Source organism: Lucilia cuprina, chromosome 3, assembly GCF_022045245.1.
Source record: "Lucilia cuprina isolate Lc7/37 chromosome 3, ASM2204524v1, whole genome shotgun sequence".
NCBI classification, from domain to species: Eukaryota; Metazoa; Arthropoda; class Insecta; order Diptera; family Calliphoridae; genus Lucilia; species Lucilia cuprina.
In genome coordinates, this window is record NC_060951.1 from 55,751,363 (window position 1) to 55,776,128 (window position 24,766).

Below are 24,766 nucleotides of genomic sequence, written 5' to 3' on the forward strand. Positions count from 1 at the left end.
TTTTTTATTGTTGGATTTATTATTAAGTTTAAGAATTTGTTAATTTTTTTGCAATAAAATACAAAAATTTGAAAGAATATTCTCACACAATAACATAATTAGTGCCGTCATAAAAGTATTTATGTTTTTGTCTGTTACAACAAATATTGCCAATATTATATTGGCTATGACTCAATGCTCTTTCCTGGGGAAATAACTTCCGGTTGATACAGCTATTGCTGAGTAGAATGGGGTGACATTTTAAAACATAAATTCTTGCATACATAATCTCAATTTTAACCAAAAACCATTGATCTCTAGGTTAAATTGGAAAGTGCACTAGACATTTTTATTTTAGACTCCGACTCAGAGCCTAGTATTTATTATACACAAATTGTTAAAAAAAAAAACTTAAAACTAAATAATATAGGTACATATATGTAGATTGAATAACTTTTGTTAGAATAACAAATTAAGAAAATATAAATACATTCACGAACACTTTACTACATGCATTATACAATATATTAAAATAAGAAACTCGAAAAGAAAAATAATTTTACAAAAATTGAAAATTAATTTTCTTTCAGCATTTTAAAACTAAAAGTTAAGCTATTACTCGATTTAAAATAAAATGTTAATATAAAAGTTATATGTATAACATAATAAAAACTAAAATAAAAATTATTATATAAAAAATTTTCAATTCTTTAAATAAAAACACTAAAAGCATGGTTGTAAGATCTTACAACGTTGTCAGTAAAATTTTCAAAAAATGTCTAATAATCGTCTGAACTTACAATTTTTCTTTTGCAACGTTGTCAGAAAAAACTATTACCGAAAATATTGCAAGGCAAAATTTTTAAGTTGACAGTATTATTAGACATTAACTGTGCATTTTACTGCCAACGTTGTAAGATCTAACAATCGTGTATACATAGCATAACAATTTTAAATCTATATTTTTTGTTTACAAATTTAATTTATAATTATCTCTTTAAAAGTTTCTTTATTCCAAATAAAAAAAACCTATGTTAAGCTTTACACATACGTTGTTTTAAATCCGCTAAACGCATTGCTTCCAAACTTTCCAATTCTTTTTTAATATTACTCAATTGTGACGACAGTTCATCCATAACAAGCACAGAAGATGAATGACTGAGATTTTTGCTTCTAACAGTTGAATTTATTTCAATCACTGAAGTTTCTATAACACTTGTTCCATTACACAAACTATTATGTTTTCCTTTTAATGGCAATAAGGATTTTTTATTTTGTATTAATTTTCTTATATCCTTTAAAGGCTTATCATCTTCCGTATCAGTTGAAAAGTCAAAAATATTTGAACTTTCAGAGGATTTCTCATCCAATTTAGTTTGACAATTATTGTATGAAAGATTTGTAGCTTTTTTGGTTTCTTTAACATTTTTATTATCCGATTTCTTTGTAGTATCTTCTTTACTGGTATTTGTATTGCTAGTTTTTGTTTGATTAACCACATCTCTTGTAAGTTTTCTTTCTTTAAGTTTTGCCAAATTATCATCATTTTCGGAATCTGTTTTATCTTCACTAGATATATATTGCCATTTCTGTTTTGTGTTTGTACATCTAGTACTTTTACGTGGTGAAGTGTTTTTATTGCTTTTAGTTTCTGGCACTTCTTTGGTTGGAGTTGAACTCTGTGGTTTTACAGGTTTTGTTTCAGTTTCTTCTGGACTTTGACTATTGCCCGTACTTGGAGTTTGACTTTGACTGCTTTCGTATTCTAAACCTTGTCTGCGTATTTTTAAATGTTTTTCCAAATGTTGCAGTTTTAGTTCTTTAGCTTTACGTTTTCTGCAAATATTTAATATTTTTTATATATAATAATGATGATGTTTAATGCATGTAGTATGTAAGCTTACCTTTCTCTCGGACTCATTTTTGTTGCATTTGTATTTGGTCCTTCATTAATTTTTTCTTCTGGTTTAAATTCATTTTCAGTTTTATTAGCATTTACATTTGTGTTTATTCCATCATCTACATCTTTAGAACTGTTTTCTTTTACATATTTTGCCAATTCTTTAAAATTAATAGCAATTTTATTGCAGTCATCGTATTTTTTATTGAAATCATCAAAATCAAAAGGTTTGGTAGTCAGAGTTTCTATAATTAAATGTTAAATTTGTTATAATTAAAAGATTTAAAGAATATTTTTAAATTTAAAACTATAAACATGTACTCTTTCTAAAACTATTGATACCAATAATTTTTAGCCAAAGTATTTAACTATTTATGTACATATCTATCAATTTATATTTCACAACAAATTATATTATAATACTAATGTTATTATATACAATACTTACTTCTATTTAAAGGTCCTTTTTCCAAACGATACTGCTGTAACTCCACTTCTTTTTTGCGTAGAGTCTCTGTTAAAATTTCAACTTGTTGATGACAACCCAACATTGACATCAAAAGAGGTTGGACAAAAGTTTCCTGGAACTGAAAAGTAATTATGTTAAATTTGTTTTAAAAACTTTGACTTAAATTTACATTTCTAAACACTCGATAGCTTCATTCTGAAACATGTTTAATCTTTATTGGAATATCTTTGATGTTTAAAAATGCAAACATATATAATATTGTTTACCTCTTTAACAGTTTGTTTTCCCAAGTCCCATTCATAATTTAAAAAACAATTCTTGACACGATATTTCAGCTTCAATAAACAACTGTCCACATGCATACCTCTTGTCTCAGGTTGATACTCAATGACAGCAGTGTGGGGAGCATCATTTGTTAGGGCTTCTTTAATATTATCCTCATTAAAATCAAAGCGTTTATTTAGCAGCTTTACAAAATCGAACATAAAAACAAATATTTAGATTTAAATCCACAAAGGAAAACAAATTATAAGACTTACCTTAACTTTCCGTTTAACATCCTCCAAATTTAACGTTTGACTCCAGGCTTCTTTTAAATCATATAAAATAAATATGACCTGTTGTGTGTTTGTATTAAAATTACAGTATATAAAATACGATTTTTGAGATATTTCTACAAGTTTCCACATCATGATTGTAATTTCTTTTACACCAAGTGTCAACAAAAAACACAAATTATTTCAAAATAAAAAACATGTTGAAGAAAAAATAATAAATTACAAAAACAGCTGTGACTGACATAGGGTAGTTTGAAATACTTATAAGTAATATAAATAAAAGCTGTTATTTGTGAAATACTTTTTATATAAATATTCCTTTTCTTTTACAGATAATGCAATTGCTGAAGAAATTCTACATCCATAACTGCTGTATTATAACATGCTTTTAAAAGTTATAAAACAAATTTCAATAAATGATGTATATTTTTAACAAAAAATAAACTAATTTATTGTTTTTATTTGACAGTGTGGCTTGTAAAGTTTGTTGGTAAAAATAGAAAACTTGGCAGCACTGTTAAGGCGTGTTGAAAGCGCCATCTATTGTTTTAATGCAAGCCATGGCGAAAAACAAAAAATCGATGTGGCAACATTCATGCTATTTTGGTATGCAACAAATGAAGTCTGGCAACTCCGGATTAATTTTCATCTAATTTTTCATGGAGTTGCCAGATCGTTTTCCATAGTGGCCTACCAAAATTACAAGAATGTTGCCACATCGATTTCTTGATTTTAAAAATGACCTATATGAAAACAATAGATGGCGCTAACAACACACAATAACAGTGCTACCAAGTTTTTCGAATTTTAAAACTAATTTAACGTTAATTCACGCTAGTTTGAAATGGTATCTTAAAAAATAATTTATTTTTTATAAATAGTAACATAATTATTAAAATCTTTATTTTGAGGTAAATTAAATAGTTTGCATTGGAATATATACATTAATAAAGTCAAAACTTTAAAATTAATTTGAGAATTGATAATATGAGAATTACCTGAAAAAATATTTTTATTTAATTGTTAATAAATTCAAATTGTTATTAATACGTACTTTTTAATGGCAGCTTTCATTTTAATGCTGATTTATAAAGTGAAATTGTTGGAAAATTTTTGTATCGTTTGGAGATAGTCCTATAGATAAGATAATAGATGTATATTATTAATAAAGTTGTATAATTTATATATCGGTCATTTACTACAAGGCTGCCATAATCCAAAAGGGCCGACCAGGCTTATGTCTGTTACCAAGGTTTTGACAGAATTGCGTCTCATTCGCACCAACTTTTTCTAAGTTATGCATTGTATAGATTAATTGCGTGCTTTCGTTTTACTTACCTCGTATAAGGTTATTTTTAACATTTTAAGTGTTTAATACACACCCAACAAATTACAGAGTTTTAAAAAATATCTATGACAATTTACATTTTTTTTAATATCTTAAAAAAACGAAAGATTTAAAAAATAACACCAGAGGTGTTACTCCATATTTTGATTCGAAAATAAAACCTTTCAAAACACAATATATTAAACATACAAATTCGAACATTTTATTTGTCTAATATTCGTGAAAGCATGAGTTTTAAGTTTTTACGACTGATTTTCTGATAGAGGCAAGGGCTTAGGTCAAATAAGAATCACTCATTACGAAATTTTGATATCATTTTAATATTTGATGGTCAAATAAGAGCCGAAATTCTAAAAACATTTTGATAATTTATGCTTAATATAAAACCTAGTTGTGCCTATTTTTGTAGTGACATTGGTCAAAGTAAAAAATAATAAGTAATGTACCGATATTAACTAATATCTTAAAAATTGCGACCTGTGGTTTGATTACGAGGTATACACAGACAAGCAGATGGAAGGATATTGCTTAAACAGCTCAAAAAACAATTTTGAGCCAAGTACTATAGGGTATAAATAAAACAGTCACACACCGAAACCATATGGAAGACTTTAGTAAGACATTTGTAGTACTTAGTTCAAAAACCCCGGATTTGGTATTTTGGCAGTATAGTAGTTAATTTCCGACATGCAAATATGTACTTATATAGTTAAAGTCTTAAACTAAACTGTAAAAAGCGATTCACCCATATATAATTAAGATAAAGATTTTAAAATTTTCAAAAATATATGATAATTAAACAAAATGAAATCAAATTTGATCATTTGTAAGCATTATTGTTGTCTTGTAAAAAAAGCTTCATTGCAAATGACATGTTGAATATTGTTCTTTCATTATTAATCCATGTTTTAGGATGAACTTTAAATTTAAAAGAATCAAATAAAAAATTTTATATTGCAAAATCGCACCACTACTCCAACATATTCAATTATATACATATATAGAATAAACCGAGCTTACATTTTCGGTGGAAACTGTAGTTTTAAAGTAAATTGCGTAGGGGCGTTTATTCATTCATTTATTCTTATTCATATACATACATAGGTATTCCACAGATAAAAAACTATCCCATCATAATGGGTTCTATTAAATGTTTTTTTTTAATATTACAATACTTACAATTATTATTTTAATACACGTTCAAAATTTTAGCCATTTAGGAATGCAAGCAGGTTTCATAAAATTATACGAGCACATTTAAAAATCATACAAATAAACGAGAAGACAACAAAATATGTAATGTTATTTCTTGAACTATATAAACGTTAAGGACTTTAACATAATTTTATTTATTTTTTACTTAAAATTAGTTTTTTTATTTTAAATGTTTTGTTTAATGGTTGTCTATTTTTTCTTTTATGAATTTTGTAAAAATTTCACAGCAATTACTTTTTGTATATAACACTACCAAGTGCTACCAGATTTTTGTTTGAAGACAAGAAGTGCATTCCGAAAAAAATCGACTTTTGTCAAAAACAATTGAAGGTCCGCATTCTAAATACAATTCGATTTAACAACATGATTCAACGTTGTACCACAGGGTATACAGAGACGTCACGATCAAAAAGCTATTTCCCTCTCTTTCGCACAAAACGAATTCAATGATTTTTTAGCTGTATTTTATATACCTCTTCTCACCAAACAATTTCAAAATCAAACAAAAACTGATTTTCGGCTTTTTCAAGTGCCAAAAGTGACATCTCTGTATACTTTGTGGTTGTACCTTTATAATAAATATGTCCATGCAGATTTTAATTATTTTATTATATCCACATATTTTCAACTTTTATTTTCAGAATATTTTTCTTGTAGTATAGCCCATTTTCGACTTTTTCATAGTACAATATGATAATTTTAACAGTTATGATGATTTGGAAAAAGTCAAATTTATGACTTTTAACATTTTTTTTCGAAACCTGGCGACTTTGCAGCTAAAACATCTGGCAACTATGTGTGTGGTATTTGTTATAAATAGTTGGCGCTTTGGGACGAAAGTTTTTGTAACATTTTGGGTCTCATCTGGAATTGTTCAGCCTTCCGACCGCGTGTGTATTATTTTATATATTTAAAATTATTTTATTTTTTCCACCGGTTCTATGAAATAAAATAATATTTTTTTTTTAAATTTTCTTTTTATTATAGGGCTTTAATTAATATTTAACCATAGCTCCTACAACAGAAATAAGTAAAAAACGCAAAATGTCCAAACCTGCCTACAAAGTTGGTAAGTAAAAATGTGCTGGTGAAATTATTTTTTACGACTTTATACATTTGCGACAAATATTATTAGCATATTTTTATTAAAAAACGTATATTATTTAGCACGTTTCTTATCTTGGTTTGTTTTTCTTTTTTACATTTTATTATTTGCTGTGTGTAAAACTCAACAGCTGACATCAAATTGGCCGAATGGGGACGCAAGGCTATTATTATTGCCGAAAATGAAATGCCCGGTCTTATGGCTTGCCGCAAGAAGTACGGTCCTTCCAAGATCTTAAAAGGTGCCCGTATTGCTGGTTGTTTACACATGACTGTTCAAACAGCTGTACTCATTGAAACTTTGGTTGAATTGGGCGCTGAGGTAAGTCAATATTTGAGAAATTTTGCTCGTTAAAATAATAACCACAATTTTGTGGTTTGATTTGTTATATACATCTTAACAATGACTTATTTATTGAAATTTTTAATAATCGTCTCAAAGAAAAAATATTCTTTGGTAGCATCATAATTCACGTTTTACAAAATTACAATCAATTTGGGTAATGGTTTACTAAAAATTTTATTCAAGTTGTAGGTATTTATAAAAATATAATCTTATAACTTTCCATTCTGAATAGATACAATACATTTTATTGAATTTCCGAATTTTCATTTTATTGTGATTTTTTTTCTAAAATTTAAACGCGATTCGAACTCAAAAACTTAATCTGAATTGTTATATACTAAGTTTAATTAGCCTTGAGAAATAATTAAATAAATAGATTTTATTCCTCAATATTGAACTTAAAAAAAATAATAAAATAAAAAGTTTACAATTCTTTCACCACAAAATCAGAAAATGAAAAATATCTTTTATAGCGCATTAAGTACAATTTTTTCTAATCTTTTAATATGTTTTTAATGTTTCATTTTTTTAATTATTTTTACTTTTTAATTTCATAAAGCTTTTTACGTTTCAAATGGAGATGAAACTCTACTTAGCTGTTTATTATACAGTCAATATGAAAAATAAACAAATTAACATATTAATCTTATCTCTTTTTTCGAAAACAAACAATTCAATGCTAAAATATCTTCCCCCTCGTAGAGGTCATCTTTTATTTAGAACCTTCGTTATCAGTCATCAGTATTCTTTTTGTTGAAATCGTCATCTGTTGGTTGTTATTTTTGTTGTCAAAACATTATATTACGAACGTGATTAAAAACACTTCTTTATAGAGTTCAGAGATCAAGTCTAAAATTGTATCACTTTTGTTTGCTTCCGTTATAAAAGTTTTTCTCTACTTTTTTCAGGTTCAATGGTCTAGCTGCAACATTTTCAGTACTCAAGATCATGCTGCTGCTGCTATTGCCGCTACCGGTGTTCCCGTTTATGCCTGGAAGGGTGAAACCGAGGAGGAATATCAATGGTGCATTGAACAAACATTAGTCTTTCCCGATGGACAACCTTTGAATATGATTTTGGATGATGGTGGTGATTTGACCAACTTGATCCATGAAAAATATCCTCAATATTTGCAAGGCATTAAGGGTTTGTCTGAGGAAACCACCACCGGTGTACACAATCTGTACAAAATGTTCAAAGAGGGACGTTTGGGAGTACCAGCTATCAATGTTAATGACTCTGTCACTAAGGTAAGTTGTGTAGTCTATAACAAGCTTATGCCTCCAGATTTTATTAATATTCTTTAATTTCTCTTCTAGAGCAAATTCGACAACTTGTACGGTTGCCGCGAATCCTTGATTGATGGTATTAAGCGTGCCACCGATGTTATGATTGCTGGTAAAGTTTGTGTTGTTGCCGGTTATGGTGATGTTGGCAAGGGTTGTGCTCAAGCCTTGAAGGGTTTTGGTGGTCGTGTCATTATCACTGAAATTGATCCCATCAATGCTTTGCAAGCTGCCATGGAAGGCTATGAAGTTACCACTATGGAGGAAGCCAGCAAAGAAGCTACTATTTTCGTTACCACCACTGGTTGCGTTGACATTATTACCGGTGAACACTTCTCCAAAATGAATGATGACTCTATTGTTTGTAACATTGGTCATTTCGATTGTGAAATCGATGTTGCCTGGTTGAATGCCAATGCTGTTGAAAAGGTCAATGTTAAGCCTCAAGTAGATCGTTATACTTTACCAAATGGTCGCCATATTATTGTTTTGGCTGAAGGTCGTTTGGTCAATTTGGGCTGTGCCCATGGTCATCCCAGTTTTGTTATGTCCAACTCCTTCACCAATCAAGTTTTGGCCCAAATTGAATTATGGACTAAGTCTGAGAAATATGCTATTGGCGTTCATGTATTGCCCAAGATCTTGGATGAAGAAGTTGCCAGTTTACATTTGGAAAAATTGGGTGTGAAGTTGACAAAATTGACACCTAAACAATCTGAATATTTGGGTGTACCTATTAGCGGTCCATTCAAGCCCGACCATTACAGATATTAAGATTTTTTAATATACCCATTGTATTTTAAGTTTATGATCTACTTAGAGATTTTGTTTTTAGTAAAAAAACCGTTGCAAATTTTTTTGTTTCTAATAAAAGATTAATTTGACATCTGAAAAATATTTTCCTCGCAATTTTTTAAAACGATAAAAACCTAATTCTTCGGTCTGAAGGAAACAGCTTGAAGTATATTTTATGTTTGGAGTCATTTCAATTAAGCTTTTTGACTTGAATTATGCTTTTTTTTAAGATTTACGTAAGAAAAACTAACAGTTTCAACATTTTTCCATTAGTGTTTTACAATCCAAATCTTTAAATCCCTGCTATTAGGACAACAAATTTCAATACAATTTATAAATATTTATAATAATATAATAATTGCCCTTAAAAATTTCAGCGATCAAATATTATTTATAATCAATTTTCAAGATAAGACTTTAATTCTAGCTTTTAAGAGTTATGTAAAAATTTCAAAGGTTGAAGTTGAGGAATTGGGAAATACATCACATTAGAAGAAATGTATCTAAGACACTATCAGGCCTGTAGTTCGCTCATTTTCAATATTGGTAAAAATAAAACGACGTAATACATTCTGTGAATACGATTTTCTTTTTATCATGTTCAGAAACTCAGTTTTAAACGTAATTCCTAATAATTTTCCAACTAGTGTTCATAAGGGATACAACTATATCTGAATATCCATGATTCGGATTAAGCGCAGTTCAATCCTTTAGAAAAGTAAACGTTGGTTTATAATTTTTTTGTATTTGTTTGATCTGCGTTGATAACGCAGATCAAAAAAAAATTTACGGTGTATTTTTGGTATCAACACTGTCAATATTAATGTCATTTATGTATTAAATATGGCAACACTTTTAATTCATTATGTCTACCATTTCTCAATGAATTGTAATCTACAGTGTGTAACAAATAAATTCTACCAAACAATATTTAAAATAAATATTACAATTTTCCGTTTTAAAAGTATCTTAAGATCATCTTACAAGTCTATTTTGCATTAATTAAACAAAAAATACCTTAACAATAAAATTCATAAGATCTCGTTGAACGAGTTAGCAACTGAAGTAAAAACTACAACTGCAAGTTGCTTGTGATGTGTGGTAATTTTTGTTAGTCACTGTACAGCATATACACGTGTTTATTTCATTTGACAGTACGCAAAACATCGTGGTCTTTTTAAACATACAGTCAACAATATCGGACAAAGATAAAAAAGTTTTATTTTCATTTAAATTTTAAATTAAAAGTGAATTAAATTCTTTAACATGGGCTTTGGACGCGGAGGCGGTGGAGGAGGACGTGGATTTGGAGGTGGTCGCGGTGGCGGCGGAGGCCGTGGTGGTGGTTTTAATAAAGGAGGCGGCGGTGGTGGTCGTGGAGGTGGCGGAGGCTTCCGTGGAGGACGTGGTGGTGGCGGTAGCTTCAGGGACCAGGGTCCTCCAGATCGTGTTATTCCTCTAGGTCATTATTCCTACAAATGTGAAGACGATTTGGTCTGCAAAGTAGAAATCGATGATGTTCCATACTTCAATGCCCCAATTTATTTGGAAAATAAAGAGCAAATTGGTAAAATTGATGAAATTTTCGGCACAGTGAAAGACTACTCGGTCTCTGTTAAATTGTCCGACAACATGAATGCTGGCAGTTTTAAACCACAACAGAAGTTGTTTATTGATCCCTCAAAACTATTGCCCATTGCAAGATTTTTACCTAAACCACCTCAACCAAAAGGTGCCAAAAAGAAGGGTCCAGCTGGTGGTGTTGGTAACCAGAGAGGTGGTCGTGGTGGTGGTGGCCGTGGAGGCGGTGGTGGCTTTGGTCGCGGAGGTGGTGGTGGTGGCCGTGGAGGCGGTGGCGGTTTTGGACGCGGAGGTGGTGGTGGCGGCGGCGGTTTTGGCCGTGGAGGTGGTGGTGGAGGACGTGGCGGTGGTGGTGGACGCGGAGGTGGCCGCCCTCGTTGGTAAAATTTATATCCATATGTTATAAGCATTTTTAGAAGAGCTCCTGAGGTTACCCCACTATTTAGATTTAAGTAGACTTTCTATCTAATATGAATGTATAAGTACTTTTAAAAAATATACGATTTCTGTGTATATTAGTAACAAACAATTTTATACATTTTAATTATTACTAAATAACAATGTCAGAATGTTTTTTAGAATAATATTAGGATTTAAGTACATTCAAGTGTACGTAAAATGTTAAAACTTAATAAAGTTTTTTTTTCTAAAAAACAACCTTTGTGTATTTTTTGTTTTCTTTAATATTGAATCTATAGACAAATAATAACTAGGAGAGCAAAGCAAGATAACCGCCCAAAAATGTTGAATACGTTTTTTAATAAAACTGATCTCAAATTGTTTATAATTGATTTTTTTTTTAATATTAAATGAATTTTATATTGAAAAATCGATCTTAGATTTTATAAATTTTAACAAACAAATTTTCGTTTATTATTTTAAAACAAGTTGCTGAATTTGTTACATTAAAATGAACTTAAACTGAAGTATAATTAATATTTTTCCATCAAATATTAATTATACTTAATTAAATCTGCTCTTTGTTAAAACGCATTAATGTTGACCCTTCCATTTTACTTCAATATAGCATTTTTCTCATACATAGTACATATTTTTCCTTAAACATTATTTTTTAGTGAAAACTTTAATTTCGTTAAAATTCAACAATTTTAAAATAATCAAATTATAACTTTGTTAAAACGAATTTGAAATAAAAGACAACTATTTGTTAAACTCTGTAGTTTGTTGGCGGTGTATTAAACACTCAAAATGCCAGGTTATCCCACTTTGGTTCGGAGAGAGCCCTCCAATCGACCTATACCTTTATATAGGATGTTGGAGCCCCGAACAATCAATTAATTAAAAGATTATTTGGTTTCTATTATGTAATCAAACTTTACTTCAAACAAGGCAAGTTAAACGAAAGCACATAATTAATGCAAACAACACATAACTTGGAAACAGTTACGGAGTAATACACTCAATTGGTGCGAGTGAGACGCAATTCTGTCGAAAGCTTGGCAACAAACACAAGCCTGATCGTCCTCATGAAGTAATGGCGATGACGCGAAAGTTGTCCCCCAACTCAGAGCTGAATTACGACTGTAAAAGACAACTATGAATGTATAGTAGGGTATGGTCGACCATATGATATGTGATCATTTTCGAAAGGGGCTAGAGTCAAATTAGAACCGATTATTACAGAAAACAGCAGTAGGTATTATTTATACTTCTGTAAAACTAAGTTTCGCCGATTTTTTTGCATTTAACACAATTGTTACCTTAAAAGTCCTTTTCGGGGGTACGGTTGTATGGGGGTGAAATAATGGATCGATATTTCCAAATTTAAATAGGCTTCGATTTTAGGTCAAAAGTAAAGTATGTAGCCAAATTTAATAGAATAATAATAAAGTAATTCCGAATTGATTGGTATGGTATAAAATAGCATTATTTTGAAATCACATTTTCTTAAAAATCGGCTTTAACTTCGTTAAAATGCCATGCGGAAAAGAGCTGATTTTTTATCACCTACACTCTCCTTCAAAATCGATTTTGTGACTTAAAACCTATTTTCCCATATAAACGCATTTACAAACTTTGGCGCCGATGCGCGGGCTCTTACCCTCAAATTGAATAATATTTTACAGTCTTCCATTTGACGATAAAATACAACATAATTTCACTATTAGAAGTTGATCCAAGAGAAAAGCCTATTTTCGACCTACCCTAATGTACATACAGGTATACATATTTTCTTTAAAGTATATAGAGTCTTTAAAATATAATCGATTCATCACTACCTAATTGTTATCTTTTTTAGTGACGAAAATCCCTGCAAGATGTCGTTATATTATTTAACTCTAATTATGGATAAACTCTGTATAATTAGTAACAAATGTCATAGGTACATTAGACATGGTTACTTAAAATAGATTGGCTTTGAAAGATTCAATTTTCCAGTTACTAGAAAGTTTGTTTTCAACAGATCACAAGATCTTTATTAAATCTTTAATAATTCCTAAATTTAAAACTGTTAATATGTTGATTACTTGGCTCATATTTCGGAATTGTAATTAACAATGTGTTTAAAACAAGTAAACATTTTTTAAGGTCCGGTCTAATAAAAATAAGATAAGATTCCCAATAAAATCTAGTTATAAACTTTCAAGTGGCAACATTTTTATTAATCTCATATTATATTACATCACACCGAAATCCACTAGATTGAAATAACATTCAGAGACTCACGTAGTAGATATGAGCGGTGCTATAATTTGAGAGCATGTCGTATTAAAAAAAAACAACTCTAAAGCAGTGTACACTTAATAAGGTAGCCTCGTCGTGTACACTGCTCTAAAGTCTATAACCTGTATAATACAAAAGTGAATTCACATTACTTGTTGAATCTTTAGATCAAAATAAACAAAAAATATTTGTAAAATTTACGGTGAATTGCAAAGAAAACATTAAAGAAAATGTGATAAGAAATAAAAAAAAAATAATTTACTAGATCCTCGAAATTATTACAGAATTAAATACACAAAATTACAGAGTTTCTTGCTAAATATCAAATATTTTATAATTACATACCCATTTACTATACAAAAAGTGTTATTAAATAACTACTACTACGTGTAAAGAGAAAACAATGCATTTTCTAAAAGCTTTACTAATATGGCTTCTATCTGTAATGGTGCGTCATGGAATTGCCTCACCATTACAACAAATAACAACTGCCACTATGGGCACACAATTTAGAAGGGAATCAGAACCTCAGTGGCATGTGGAATTCAAACCGAAAAATATGACGGCTCATATGGATACATTGGAAAAGGTAGAAGTAACAATTACAAGTAAGTTTGCAACGTTTTAAAAATGATCGTGCAATTAACTACAAGTTTACACATTAGATCTGTCCCTTAAAAATGTGTTTTAAATTTGTTGCAAAATAGAATTTTACGTAGAGCTAAAATTGTGTTTAAAATTAAAAAAACAGTATTTAAATGAAAATGCTTTTGTAAAAGTAAAAAACTTTTTTTATAATTAAATAGATTTTCTTGCTTTTCGACAGGTTTTAAATTTAAAATCATTGAGTTTAAGTTATCTTTAAGAAAAAAGTAAAATCTTAATTTTAAAATCGATTTTTTGATTAAAAACTTCAATTACTCTAATTTTACACGTTTAAATACAAAATTGTAATTATTAAAATTTTTGGTTCTAACTTCCTTAAAACGCATTTTATGACAATCCATATTTTCCCTTAAAACGCCATTTGCAAATTTCATAAAAAATCGTCTTAAATTTTTCTAAACTTTACGTATAGTGGCTTATTTTGTAATAATTCATATGTATTTGGTTGAAATCTTAACATCGGCTCTAATAAGTTTAAAATATATTTGAATTAAAAAACGAGCTTAAGTTTTTTGTTCAAAAACTTAAAATCGAATACACATACATAAATATGTAAACTCGGCTTAAACTTATAATCGACAATAACTCCAACAAGTGGCATTTTTTAATCTTTAGGGACAAACTTAAAGTGCTGAATTAGGGATTAAATTAAAATTAATCCTCGAAAGTTGCTTTTGAGTACTCAGTTAGTTAATTTTATTTGCTAGTTTAAGCGCCCAATGAAGGTTGTTTAAAATTAAGCAAGAAATGCAAACATCTGATGCAAAAAAAATTAATGTAATAAACATGTTGATATTTTTGAGTACAAGATTGCCTTTGATATTTTTGAGTACAAGATTAAACTTCGCATCATTGCCATACACAAAAACAGAATAAGTCACTGTTTGTTATCAAAACATTTCATGTTTTATAAAAATTAACGAAAACTTAAATTAAAAATTTGTACTAATCAAGAATTAAAATAATTTATTGTTAATTGTTATAAAAACTACATTATTATTTTTTTTTTTTTTTGTAAAAAAATGTAAAAATTTTAGATAAAAAATAAATACAAATTTAAAACAGTAATAAATAATATCGATAAATGAAATCAGAAAATTACTATTTATTTCAAATATTACGTTTTTCTTCTTCCGAATTCATATTTATTTTTTGTTTTTGCTGAATGGGTGTTCTGACTTAAATCTTAGGTTTACTTCGCCAAATACACTCAGTTAACTTAGATAATATTTACTAGACTGATTACTGAAAACGCAAAACATATATTAAACTAGGTTTAACCAAAGAATGAAGATTATTTTTATCAGAAAAACCCGCCCTAACTATTCTGATTATTAATTGGCATTTGATCGCCAACTCAAAAACCCGATCTAGGGCCAATCTTTAGGAGAAGGATTAGGGATTAAATGAAAATTAATCCTCGAAAGTTGTTTTTGAATACAAAGGACGGGTTTTTCTGATAAAGATAATCTTCATACTTTGGTTAAACCTGGTTTAATATATGTATTGAGTTTTTCGGTAATCAGTAACGTTACTCATTATCTAAGTTTAACTGAGTGTTATGGCCAATTAAACCTAAGTTAAAAGTGAGAAAGCACAATCAACAAAACCAATAAAATAATAAATCCGGAAGAAGAAAAACTTAACATTTTATGTAAATAGTAATATTTTATTTGTTTTATTAACATTATTATTGTTTTAAACGTTTATTTTAATTTTTTCTAAAATTTTTCATTTTACAAAAGTAATAAAATGTTGTTTTGTATGGCATCACTGCGAAGTTTTATTTTGTATCCCAGAAAAAAATGAGGAAGATGTTGATTTTCAACACGAATAAGATACTTGAAGTACTTCTAATTTTGGTGAAAAACCAATGAATTTTACGTTAGCATGTCTTTGAAGGGATGTTGTTCATTTTTGACAACTTTTTAAGATGCGATTAAATTTCGATTTTAATGTAAACAATGTCTACTTTGCAATCATTATCTGGAGCTTTTGAGATTGAAAAAGAGATTACTTCTTAAATTTGGTATAAATAAAGTTTTCAAAAAATGTACAATATGAAATTGTGTATGCCAATTCCTTTAAATAACTATTCGGAATAAGGTCTTTAAAACTATAGGTTCTTTTATAGAGTTTTCGATAATATAATTAGAGCACCTTACGCTTAGCCCTGTTGCCGTTATTTTAAGAAAATATTTTCGATAAAATCCATTTAATATAGACATTTCTTTTCAGATATTGCTGTTGAAAATTTAAATTACATATCGTTCAGATTTAAATCTGATAATAATGATTTGGCTCGAGTAGATGATATCGTAATGGGAACACAAGTTGATCGTCTAAAAAGAAGTTGGCATGGAAATATTACCATTGATGTAATATTCTTAGGTTCGACACGAATTAATGTTGAAATGACCAATAGTTTAGATAATACCACAGAATTAAGTAAAGAATATTTTGATTTGATTATAATACGTAAACAGCGTGTTATTGATCATGTCTTTACTGGGTCTGTAATTTTATTGGTGTCTTTGTTGTATATTAACTTTGGTGCTGCCTTAGATTTGCAAGTTTTAAAAGGTCTCATAAGAAGACCAGTGGTAAGTGTGGCTTTAGAGAAACATTAATTAAAATTACTAATGTAATGTTATATTTTTACAGAGTCCTGGTATTGGTATTATATGTCAATATGCTTTTATGCCTTTACTTAGTTTTGCTGTGGGCTACTTTATATTTCCCGATAATGTGGAAATGCAGTTGGGCTTATTTTTCACCGGTGTTTCTCCCAGTGGTGGTGCCTCGAATATATGGACGGTTATTTTGGGTGGTAATATTAATCTTTCGGTATTATTGACTACCATAACCAATTTGGCTGCATTTGCTATGATGCCTCTATGGATTTTCACCTTGGGTCATGTTATTTTTACACGCGGCAATTTAAAAGTGCCTTATGCTAAAATTGCCACATATTCCATAGGATTAATTGTTCCCTTAGCCATTGGCTTAGCTATACAAAAATGGGCACCACGCATTAGTTGCATATTGGTGCGTCTTTTAAAGCCCATTTCCACTTGTTTAATATTATTCATTATAGTTTTTGCTATAGCTACTAATGTGTATTTATTTAAATTATTTTCTTGGCAGGTAGGATTTTTTTTAAGATTTAATTATATATTTTAACGGATTTCAATTTTTTTCCTTTTAATTTCTTTTTACAGATTATCTTAGCCGGGTTGTTACTACCTTGGTTGGGATATATTATATCCTGGAGTGTGGCTAAGACATTTAAGCAGAATTCAACAGATGCCTTAACTATTGCCATCGAGACTGGTATACAAAATACGGGCATTGCCATATTTTTATTAAAAACCTTGCCACAACCTCAGGCGGATTTAACAATTGTAATACCAGTGGCCGTTGATATTATGACCATGTTTCCATTGGTGGGTTTATATATTTACAATAAATGCACAGGTCGTAATATAAAAGATGGAGTTTTAACCGAAGAACAACAAAATATTAGACCTTAAATAATTTATATTAAATATAGTGATAGTAAGGAATTTAAGTTTTGTTTTTGTTTAAAAACAAACGTATCATTAGACATTAGTAGTACTCCATTGTTCCAACTGTGCAATTTATGTATAAAATATCTCAAGTTATTTAATAACTATAAATATTGTTATTTTTTTATAAATTTAAATACATACATACCTTAATAATTGTTAATCAAAAAATACATCTTTTATTTTTAGTTGAAAATAACCTTTTAGGCACTTGTTGCTTGCAACACTTTTAATAAACATTGTGTAGTTGATGCATCCAATTGAAGTTTTTGAAATTCTTTTATATAACCAATGTAATTAACTGGACGCTGAACAATTAAATTCATTAAATTTGGTGTAAGTTGATAGAAAATTATGACAGCTACCAAACGTGCAACATCATGGCTGGAAAGATTTGCTATAATATGTGGTTCAAAGTCGCGTGAACCTATAAATTGTCTTAAGGGTAGATACAACAGTTGACGACAGTTATCGATGAATGTCTGAAACTGTTCTATATAGGCTAATATTAGCTCTTTAGAGAAAAGTATATGAGATTGTGTGTAGTGCAGCAAATAGGTGCTCATCAATTTCAATTGCCAAATATCATGGAAATTTAGTTGTTGCGTTTTCAAATGTAAAACATGCTAAAATTAAGAATTATGATTATAAATGTTATATTTCAAAAATTTTTAAGTTTAAAAACTTACATTATAAGTGGCCAGATAAATGGGTAAAACATGCATTTTGTCCTTTACAACTGCATTGTAAAATAACATTGTTAAATGCTGTTTTAAAGCTAATTCTCCAGTTGAAGTTTCTGTGTCATCCAAATGCAACAAGCGATCTGTAAATCCTATAACATATGGCTCATTTGAAAATCGTTCCAATGTTTTGGGATCTATTTCCCAGCAAACGCTTTGCTCTGTCGTTAAAGTTTGTGAGAATAGACTTTTTAGGCGATCGGGATCCTCTAGATGCGATAAACAGCCCGAACGTTTCTTAATCTCTATACAAGCTGAATTTTCCAAAGCTTTACTGTAACATATAAAAACAAAGTGTTTATTTTTGCTAAAATTTTTTAAAAATTTTCACTTACACTAATTGATTCCAATTACGATCCTTTTCAAAAGATACTGGCCAATAGTTGGGATCATCTACTACAACTTTCTGTAAAGTATTTAATTCGGGCAGCATACAGGGAGCCATAGGTAAACGTCTCAACTCCTTAGAACCAATTTCCAATACTGATATATTACATAAACATAATTTCCGTGTGTCTATATCACGGGGCAAAAACAGACGAGGCTCAACAGCCAAAACATAAAGATGTCGAAAAGCTTGTAGATGATATCTGCAAAAAAAATAAATTTCATTCACAAAGAAACTACTTTCTATACAACTAACATACCTGTTATCATTGCTGTGTGTTGGGAACTTTGGAAAGAGTGCACATACTAAAGCTGCCACCGCTTCCGGAGTTTTGGCTATGGTAAAACGTCCGGCGCCCAAAAACAAAAATCCCAATGACATGTGTATTGCCATATGAGAACCATAAGTAACATGAGGATGTTGTGTACCAATTCTGGAACGTAAATAGCGTATAATACGTAGAATTTCTAAATCACCCGATCCGGCAAATACCAATGATATGGCTAGTAGAATAACCATAAGACTGTTCTCTATAGTTGTGCGTCCAGCAAATTCGCCAACATATTTTCCGGAAAATCCTAAAAACAATTTTATAGCTCTTCTAAGGGTTTTGAAGGCCACGGGATTTTCAGTACCAGCATATTTTAAACCAATACAAAAAGCAGCGCCCGCAATAATATTGCAATAAGCTTGTCTACAAAAAGAAAAAAAATATCTGAAAACAATGACCGTTTATATAGAATACTACTTACGTTATGGCTTCATGATCGATATCCTCATTTTCATTAACTTGTGCACCCTTTTCTACATCAAATCTTAAATTAACTGGGAATTGATTGTGCAACCATTCTTCATCCGGCTGAACATTACTCCACATTATTAAACCATGAGCTATTGTGCGTAATAGTAATAAATCGGGCCGTACAAGATCTAACAAATAGCGTGTATTTGGTGGATTCATCCATTCAGCAACAGCTTTATTGTCGGTATTATAAAACATAAGACCAAGTGCCAAAGTGGCACCGGGAGCTGTAACATCGATATTAACCTGATCACCTTCGCGTACTTGAAATGAGGGTAGTTTATATTTTTCTTTTTGAGAACCGGTCAGCAAACGTTTATTACCGCCCACCATATAATAGTGCAAGGTATCGGGCAATTGGAGATCTCTTAAGCCAGCCGGAGATTCTCCCTGACCTAGAGTTACCAAACCTAAAGCCAGACCAGCTGTTAAGGCATACGATTCTCTTTCAACACAATTTTCCATTTCGGGTCCCGGAGGTCGTCCCACTTCTTGCAATAATACCTCAGCTATATGCCTTTTCGCGGTACCTTGATACAATAGACCAATGCCCATTAAAGAAGCCACCTGTATATTTTGAGGAATATCTAATTCCAAGGCGGTGGCTGGTAATAAAGCCTCAATGTGTACACTCAATAGTTTAGTGGTAGTGTTATTCATAGTACCTCTATGAGTGGCTGATATGCCCAAGAGCAAACCAACACTGGTCATTTCGTCACACTTTACCAAGTACTCGTAAATACTCATGAATGATAAAGTTTTCAAATGATTATTCAAACCGAGAGCCATTAAAAACCCTGCATGTTCTGTAGATATCTCGGCTTGACCTTTTGGCTTATTATAAACAATCCAGGTGGAGTCTACATCACGAGCATTTGGTGATATTTTCAGGCCAGCTGCAACACCATTATGAAATGTTGGCCATAAACTCATATTGGCAGGAAATTCAATTTGCTGCATTTCAACAGTGGCTCCCTTAATAGGTTCCTTGCCGGTTAGACATAGTTTTGGTATGGGCATTGATTCCGTTGGCGTGGGTATGGAAGTTCTTAAGGTAAACATACCCCTACCCAAAGGCAAAGTCATGGTTCGAGTACATAAGGTAAATAATTGTTTTTCTTGTTCTTCAATAAATTCATGATCAGATGTGCCGGGCGATTGGGTAATGTCTATTATTACAGGTTCTGATGACGTTAATAGTCTACGAACTTCTGTTATGCGCATATCGTCAGGATAACGTAGACTTAAAAGTTTAGTATCTATATTATCCATGCCATCATCTAAAGCACCTTCCATTTGAGATATGCCACTTTTAGAAGGAGGACAACGAGCCGATAACGAATCTTCTGTGTCTATATTCATGTTTTGCAAATAATTTGAACTTTTATTTAGTGTAGCAAAATCACAATTATGTAATTTAGCATGAGCAACTAAATCAGAGCGCAAAATTAATTCATATGTAGCGGGTGAACAACCTATAGGTGGTTCTAATCTAGAGTATTCCAAACATTCGGATATTATTAAGTGTACAGCTACCGGTAAATGTTCAATATCTTTACGTGTCATTTCTGTGAATGAAATTAATATTGGAATTATGAAATCATTTGATATAAATACTTTATATTTCACTTACTCATATTGATTAACATTTGTATAACCTGTTCGGATCGGGAGACATTAGAAGATATAAATCTTTTAGGTTTTTTAGCAAAAAATGATTGTACAGAATCGGTAAACTCAAAAGGTTTTATCCAGTGTTTAATTTTATTAGTGCCATGCATAACAAGTGAGACCACCTTGATTTTAAAGTATAGAATTACCAAGATGTAATTAAATGACCAATAATTTTGTTTATTTACCTGTAAAACATTGCGACTTAAGTCATTTATGCCTTCCACATAATTATAAGGCAAAGTGTCTTTATTTTTGATTATAAATTCTAGTTGATTAAAAACACTAGGAGCTTGCACTTGTAAAAGTTCCTTATAGGACATTTGAGAACCATGCTGTTCGGTTAAAATACAAGTCTTTGAACAATTTTTCACCAACAAAGGAAAATCCATAGCATAATGAAATGTATAAGATTCTAATTGCATATCGTAGGCCAACTGATGCAGAAACTATTTAAGGAAAATATTAAACATTTTGTATTTATTTTTGAAATTGAATTGCTTTACTAACCTTGGCTAATGGCAACAAATGTGCATGCATTGTATCATCCAATTTAAAATCTTCATAGAGTAAATGAAAACTATAGAATATAGCCGGTATAGTATTAAATAAACAAGCCGTAGTATCAATATTTGTACATTGTGAATTATTTTCTTTTGATGTCTTATTATCCGAACCTTCTAGAATTGCCAGCATAAATTGCCAATCATCTTCAGTACCCGAATGAATTTCATCATTTTTCTTTCTTTTCTTTGGCTCTTCAGCACTAAACGATGTAGCAGTGTTACTGCTATAATCATGCATAACAGCTGAAAACCCCATTAGATCTAATAAAACATTACAAAATATTTCCCATTCTTGTTCGATAGAATAATCTCGTGAACCGGGTGGATTTCTAGCACCATACCATTTGGTAATTAACTGTATGTATTGATCCTTCTTGAGGACTTGTTTTAAAGCTTTAATACAGCGTGTAACAAATTTTGTTTCATTTATTAAGGGCAATGAAATGCGCAACATTTTACCCGAACTATAGACTAAAGTAAGGCGATTAACGGCGGGATCACGTAGACCCAAACAAATGTTGCTGTTTCTGATATAAGAATATTTCAGTTTGCCATTTTAAAATTGTCTTAATATAAAGAAAAAGTATGTCTACTTACCTATTGGAAAATTGTGGTTGCAGAGGGTGTACTGGTGATAGCAAATGTAACTCGTCTTCAAAAGTAGTGTCTCCTGGTTTTTGTGCTGAAGGCAAGAGACTACTACGACGTGGAAATGAAGTATTAGGAGATTTATTGTGTGTTGATGGGGTAACATTTATAGTAACTTTTGATGTTGGGGTATTGTTGGTGAGAGTATTGGGTATATGGACTTTGGATACTAAAACATTGCCAGTGTACAAAATTAAAGTTCCCGACGGATCAAGTACCGCAATCATATTCATGCGCTGTTGTATTAAAAGAGAATACGATTTTAAATAAAGAAAACTGGTTTTTTGGTTGGGAAAAGTCATTGATAACTTTAAAAAGACATATTTTTAAATTGATATTTCGTATAAAAGATAATACATTACCTCCAAGGCGACTGCATCTTTTGCCACTACCGTCATGGGTATAGTTGATATTTGTAAATCTTTATTTTCAAAATTATTTAAGCGCACCATTTGTAGTTTACATGAACGTGGCAAAAGATAGCAAAGAAACGTTTGACCCACTAAATCGGTGTGTATAAATGCCTTTGAAGATATTTCACAAAAATCACGGTTGCTATCAAAAAATGTTTAAAAACATTAAAAATCTAAACGATTTTGTTTTAAATTTTCTATAACTTACTTGCCGTAAGTGTTTTCCGTCCAAATATGTTCTAAACACAACTCAGGGACAATGGGTTTCGAGGGTTGAGATTGACCGCATTTGCGTATATCCTGCACAGATATAGAATGTTGGCCTATGGTTGATTGTAAATTACTTAATGGTGAAGCTGCTGTCGAACGACTAAATTAAAAGCAAGAAATTATTAAATTTATATATTTCCCTCATTTATGTATACAATAAATTACTTGAAATTTCCAAAGGCACCACTTAATGAATGAGCACAATTGAGAAATTTACTTATATGTGTAGAGTAATTCGAGGTTCCCAAACTAGTGCGTCCTAGATGTGTGCTATTTTTAGGAGCCACTAAATAATAAATACAATTTCAAGAAATGTAAATACCCAACAAAAAAACAACACTACTCACCTCCCGGAAATTTCACACTACTTTGTGAAAAACTACATTGACCGGCAGCATTTTGTCCTAATGTACTACCACCTTTATGCATACTGAACTGATGAACTGTACTACCCAAAACGGTTTCATTTTGTGCTCCAATATATTGTATCTCATCAGGGCTAGCTTTACGCAATTTCGATATAAAATGTTTTCCAATTTTAGTATCGTACAACAGTAAAAGATCAGAATTTTCATCGGAAAATATTATATTATAATCGGATTCAATAAGATAGGATATAACATTTGTAGCAGATTTATTTAGAACGGGGCATATCTCATCCAAAGGATGAGAAAGTGAAAATAAACGTGGCATTGAAATGGTATGATTCTGTATAATAGTATTAGAGGCTACTTTTTCTAAAAGTATGCCAAATCGTGTAGGCCAGACATGTGATATGGGAAATTCTAAATTCGATAGGAAATCTTCACCATTACTGCAGTAAACACGTAAAGAGGTTTGATCTAAAATTATATAAAATGAAGTTATAAATTTATTAAAACATAAACATATATTACCTATTAAACATATTGAAGTTTGTTTATCCTCTTCTTCATCCTCCTCCTGTTGCTTTTTATGGTATTCCAAGGAAGTTTGTGTAAATGATTTATTACAAAAGAAAGCAAATTTAATGGGAGTCTCACAGGTAAAACATAAACGTGGTAAAATACTGCGTTCATCTGCTAGACCTTAAAATACAAAGCAAATACTATTTTATTAAAGAAGCCAAAGCCAAAATATATCCACTACTTACCTCTAGTCCATACAGCTGTATGCCTCTTTACATACAACTCTTCCTCCGAGTTCATTAAGTATTCACTTACATATTCCTGAGGCTCTTTTAAATAGTTCAAATTAACATCTTTGCTCTTGTCATTATCCTTGCTATTTCTTTTCATTGAGGCTTTCGTTTTAATTTCAAACTTATGGGGTTTTTCTTCCCGTTTACATTCCTCATAGATTTCACGTATGCACCAGAATTCGTTGTGTTCTTCTTTAGCCGATATATTAACATTTTGTAGACGTTGTAGCAATATATTCTCCGAGGGCAAATGAGGATGTGGTTTAGTCTCCGTGGGACCTGGATGCTCATCGACCGCCGGTCTACCTCGTGGAACATATTCCAAAGGAGGCTCTGATACGGCGATCATTACTTCACCAATTTCATCCAGATTTGCAGAAATTTTTTGCAATACATTCAACGATTACCACAGGAAAATGTTAATAGATGTCTTCTAGATATTTTAGATAGAGATATTAAGGTATTTATTAGAGAAAACTCAATAAAAAATCATAATAACAACAACAATCAAATATTTATGCCGGTAATAAATTCGCGGTGTAACTATTTTTTGCATAAATGCTTCTTCTTTGCAATAAATAATAG

At 30.6% G+C, this 24,766-nt stretch overlaps 5 protein-coding genes across 7 annotated transcripts; 3 read left to right on the forward strand and 2 right to left on the reverse strand.

Annotated features, from left to right (window-relative positions):
• Positions 1-883: 883 nt before the first annotated feature.
• LOC111678628 lies at positions 884-5,675 on the reverse strand. 2 transcript variants are annotated; one of them, XM_046947457.1, is made up of 7 exons: positions 5,433-5,675; positions 3,960-4,039; positions 2,888-3,021; positions 2,615-2,815; positions 2,328-2,466; positions 1,884-2,124; positions 884-1,815 (listed from the first exon to the last, which is right to left on the reverse strand). In XM_046947457.1, the coding sequence occupies exons 4-7, from the start codon at positions 2,708-2,710 to the stop codon at positions 1,014-1,016; spliced, it is 1,278 nt and encodes a 425-aa protein (XP_046803413.1). In that variant the 5' UTR covers positions 2,711-2,815; positions 2,888-3,021; positions 3,960-4,039; positions 5,433-5,675; the 3' UTR covers positions 884-1,013. The 2 variants fall into 2 exon arrangements, with proteins under 2 accessions (XP_046803413.1, XP_046803412.1); XM_046947456.1 differs by having other exon boundaries at positions 2,888-3,051.
• A 599-nt stretch (positions 5,676-6,274) lies between these two features.
• Positions 6,275-9,099, forward strand: LOC111678630 (adenosylhomocysteinase). Its single transcript, XM_023440036.2, has 5 exons — positions 6,275-6,358; positions 6,456-6,537; positions 6,704-6,894; positions 7,827-8,168; positions 8,238-9,099. Exons 2-5 carry the CDS (start codon positions 6,513-6,515, stop codon positions 8,976-8,978), a joined length of 1,299 nt encoding a protein of 432 aa, XP_023295804.2. The 5' UTR covers positions 6,275-6,358; positions 6,456-6,512; the 3' UTR covers positions 8,979-9,099.
• A 1,033-nt stretch (positions 9,100-10,132) lies between these two features.
• On the forward strand, positions 10,133-11,239 carry LOC111678624 (probable H/ACA ribonucleoprotein complex subunit 1). The gene has a single exon (XM_023440029.2). It carries the CDS (start codon positions 10,266-10,268, stop codon positions 10,962-10,964), a length of 699 nt encoding a protein of 232 aa, XP_023295797.2. The 5' UTR covers positions 10,133-10,265; the 3' UTR covers positions 10,965-11,239.
• A 2,116-nt stretch (positions 11,240-13,355) lies between these two features.
• Positions 13,356-17,656, forward strand: LOC111678608 (P3 protein). 2 transcript variants are annotated; one of them, XM_023440006.2, is made up of 4 exons: positions 13,356-13,873; positions 16,170-16,534; positions 16,596-17,078; positions 17,153-17,656. In XM_023440006.2, the coding sequence occupies exons 1-4, from the start codon at positions 13,669-13,671 to the stop codon at positions 17,462-17,464; spliced, it is 1,365 nt and encodes a 454-aa protein (XP_023295774.2). In that variant the 5' UTR covers positions 13,356-13,668; the 3' UTR covers positions 17,465-17,656. The 2 variants fall into 2 exon arrangements, with proteins under 2 accessions (XP_023295774.2, XP_046801771.1); XM_046945815.1 differs by having other exon boundaries at positions 13,739-13,854; positions 17,153-17,655.
• A 26-nt stretch (positions 17,657-17,682) lies between these two features.
• On the reverse strand, positions 17,683-24,733 carry LOC111678607 (anaphase-promoting complex subunit 1). Its single transcript, XM_023440005.2, has 15 exons — positions 24,134-24,733; positions 23,898-24,068; positions 23,349-23,843; positions 23,167-23,287; positions 22,940-23,101; positions 22,681-22,873; positions 22,268-22,554; positions 21,615-22,197; positions 21,293-21,553; positions 21,067-21,229; positions 19,384-21,001; positions 18,891-19,325; positions 18,579-18,833; positions 18,190-18,517; positions 17,683-18,126 (listed from the first exon to the last, which is right to left on the reverse strand). Exons 1-15 carry the CDS (start codon positions 24,528-24,530, stop codon positions 17,704-17,706), a joined length of 5,892 nt encoding a protein of 1,963 aa, XP_023295773.2. The 5' UTR covers positions 24,531-24,733; the 3' UTR covers positions 17,683-17,703.
• Positions 24,734-24,766: the final 33 nt, after the last annotated feature.

Bases quoted from the DNA above. Each gene is read 5' to 3' on its own strand.
- LOC111678624 (XM_023440029.2), top strand. From the start codon at position 10,266: ATGGGCTTTGGACGCGGAGGCGGTGGAGGAGGACGTGGATTTGGAGGT.
- LOC111678607 (XM_023440005.2), bottom strand. From the start codon at position 24,530: ATGATCGCCGTATCAGAGCCTCCTTTGGAATATGTTCCACGAGGTAGA. The intron at 23,844-23,897 runs GTAATATATGTT...ATATAATTTTAG, and splicing joins AACTTCAATATGTTTAATAG to ATCAAACCTCTTTACGTGTT. The intron at 21,002-21,066 runs GTAAGTGAAATA...TTTCATTCACAG, and splicing joins ACAAATGTTAATCAATATGA to AAATGACACGTAAAGATATT.
- LOC111678628 (XM_046947456.1), bottom strand. From the start codon at position 3,040: ATGATGTGGAAACTTGTAGAAATATCTCAAAAATCGTATTTTATATAC. The intron at 2,816-2,887 runs GTAAGTCTTATA...GATTTTGTAAAG, and splicing joins ATGTTAAACGGAAAGTTAAG to CTGCTAAATAAACGCTTTGA. The intron at 1,816-1,883 runs GTAAGCTTACAT...AAATATTTGCAG, and splicing joins AAAATGAGTCCGAGAGAAAG to AAAACGTAAAGCTAAAGAAC.
- LOC111678608 (XM_023440006.2), top strand. From the start codon at position 13,669: ATGCATTTTCTAAAAGCTTTACTAATATGGCTTCTATCTGTAATGGTG. The intron at 13,874-16,169 runs GTAAGTTTGCAA...ATTTCTTTTCAG, and splicing joins GGTAGAAGTAACAATTACAA to ATATTGCTGTTGAAAATTTA. The intron at 16,535-16,595 runs GTAAGTGTGGCT...ATATTTTTACAG, and splicing joins GTCTCATAAGAAGACCAGTG to AGTCCTGGTATTGGTATTAT.
- LOC111678630 (XM_023440036.2), top strand. From the start codon at position 6,513: ATGTCCAAACCTGCCTACAAAGTTG. The intron at 6,538-6,703 runs GTAAGTAAAAAT...AAAACTCAACAG, and splicing joins CAAACCTGCCTACAAAGTTG to CTGACATCAAATTGGCCGAA. The intron at 8,169-8,237 runs GTAAGTTGTGTA...TTTCTCTTCTAG, and splicing joins TTAATGACTCTGTCACTAAG to AGCAAATTCGACAACTTGTA.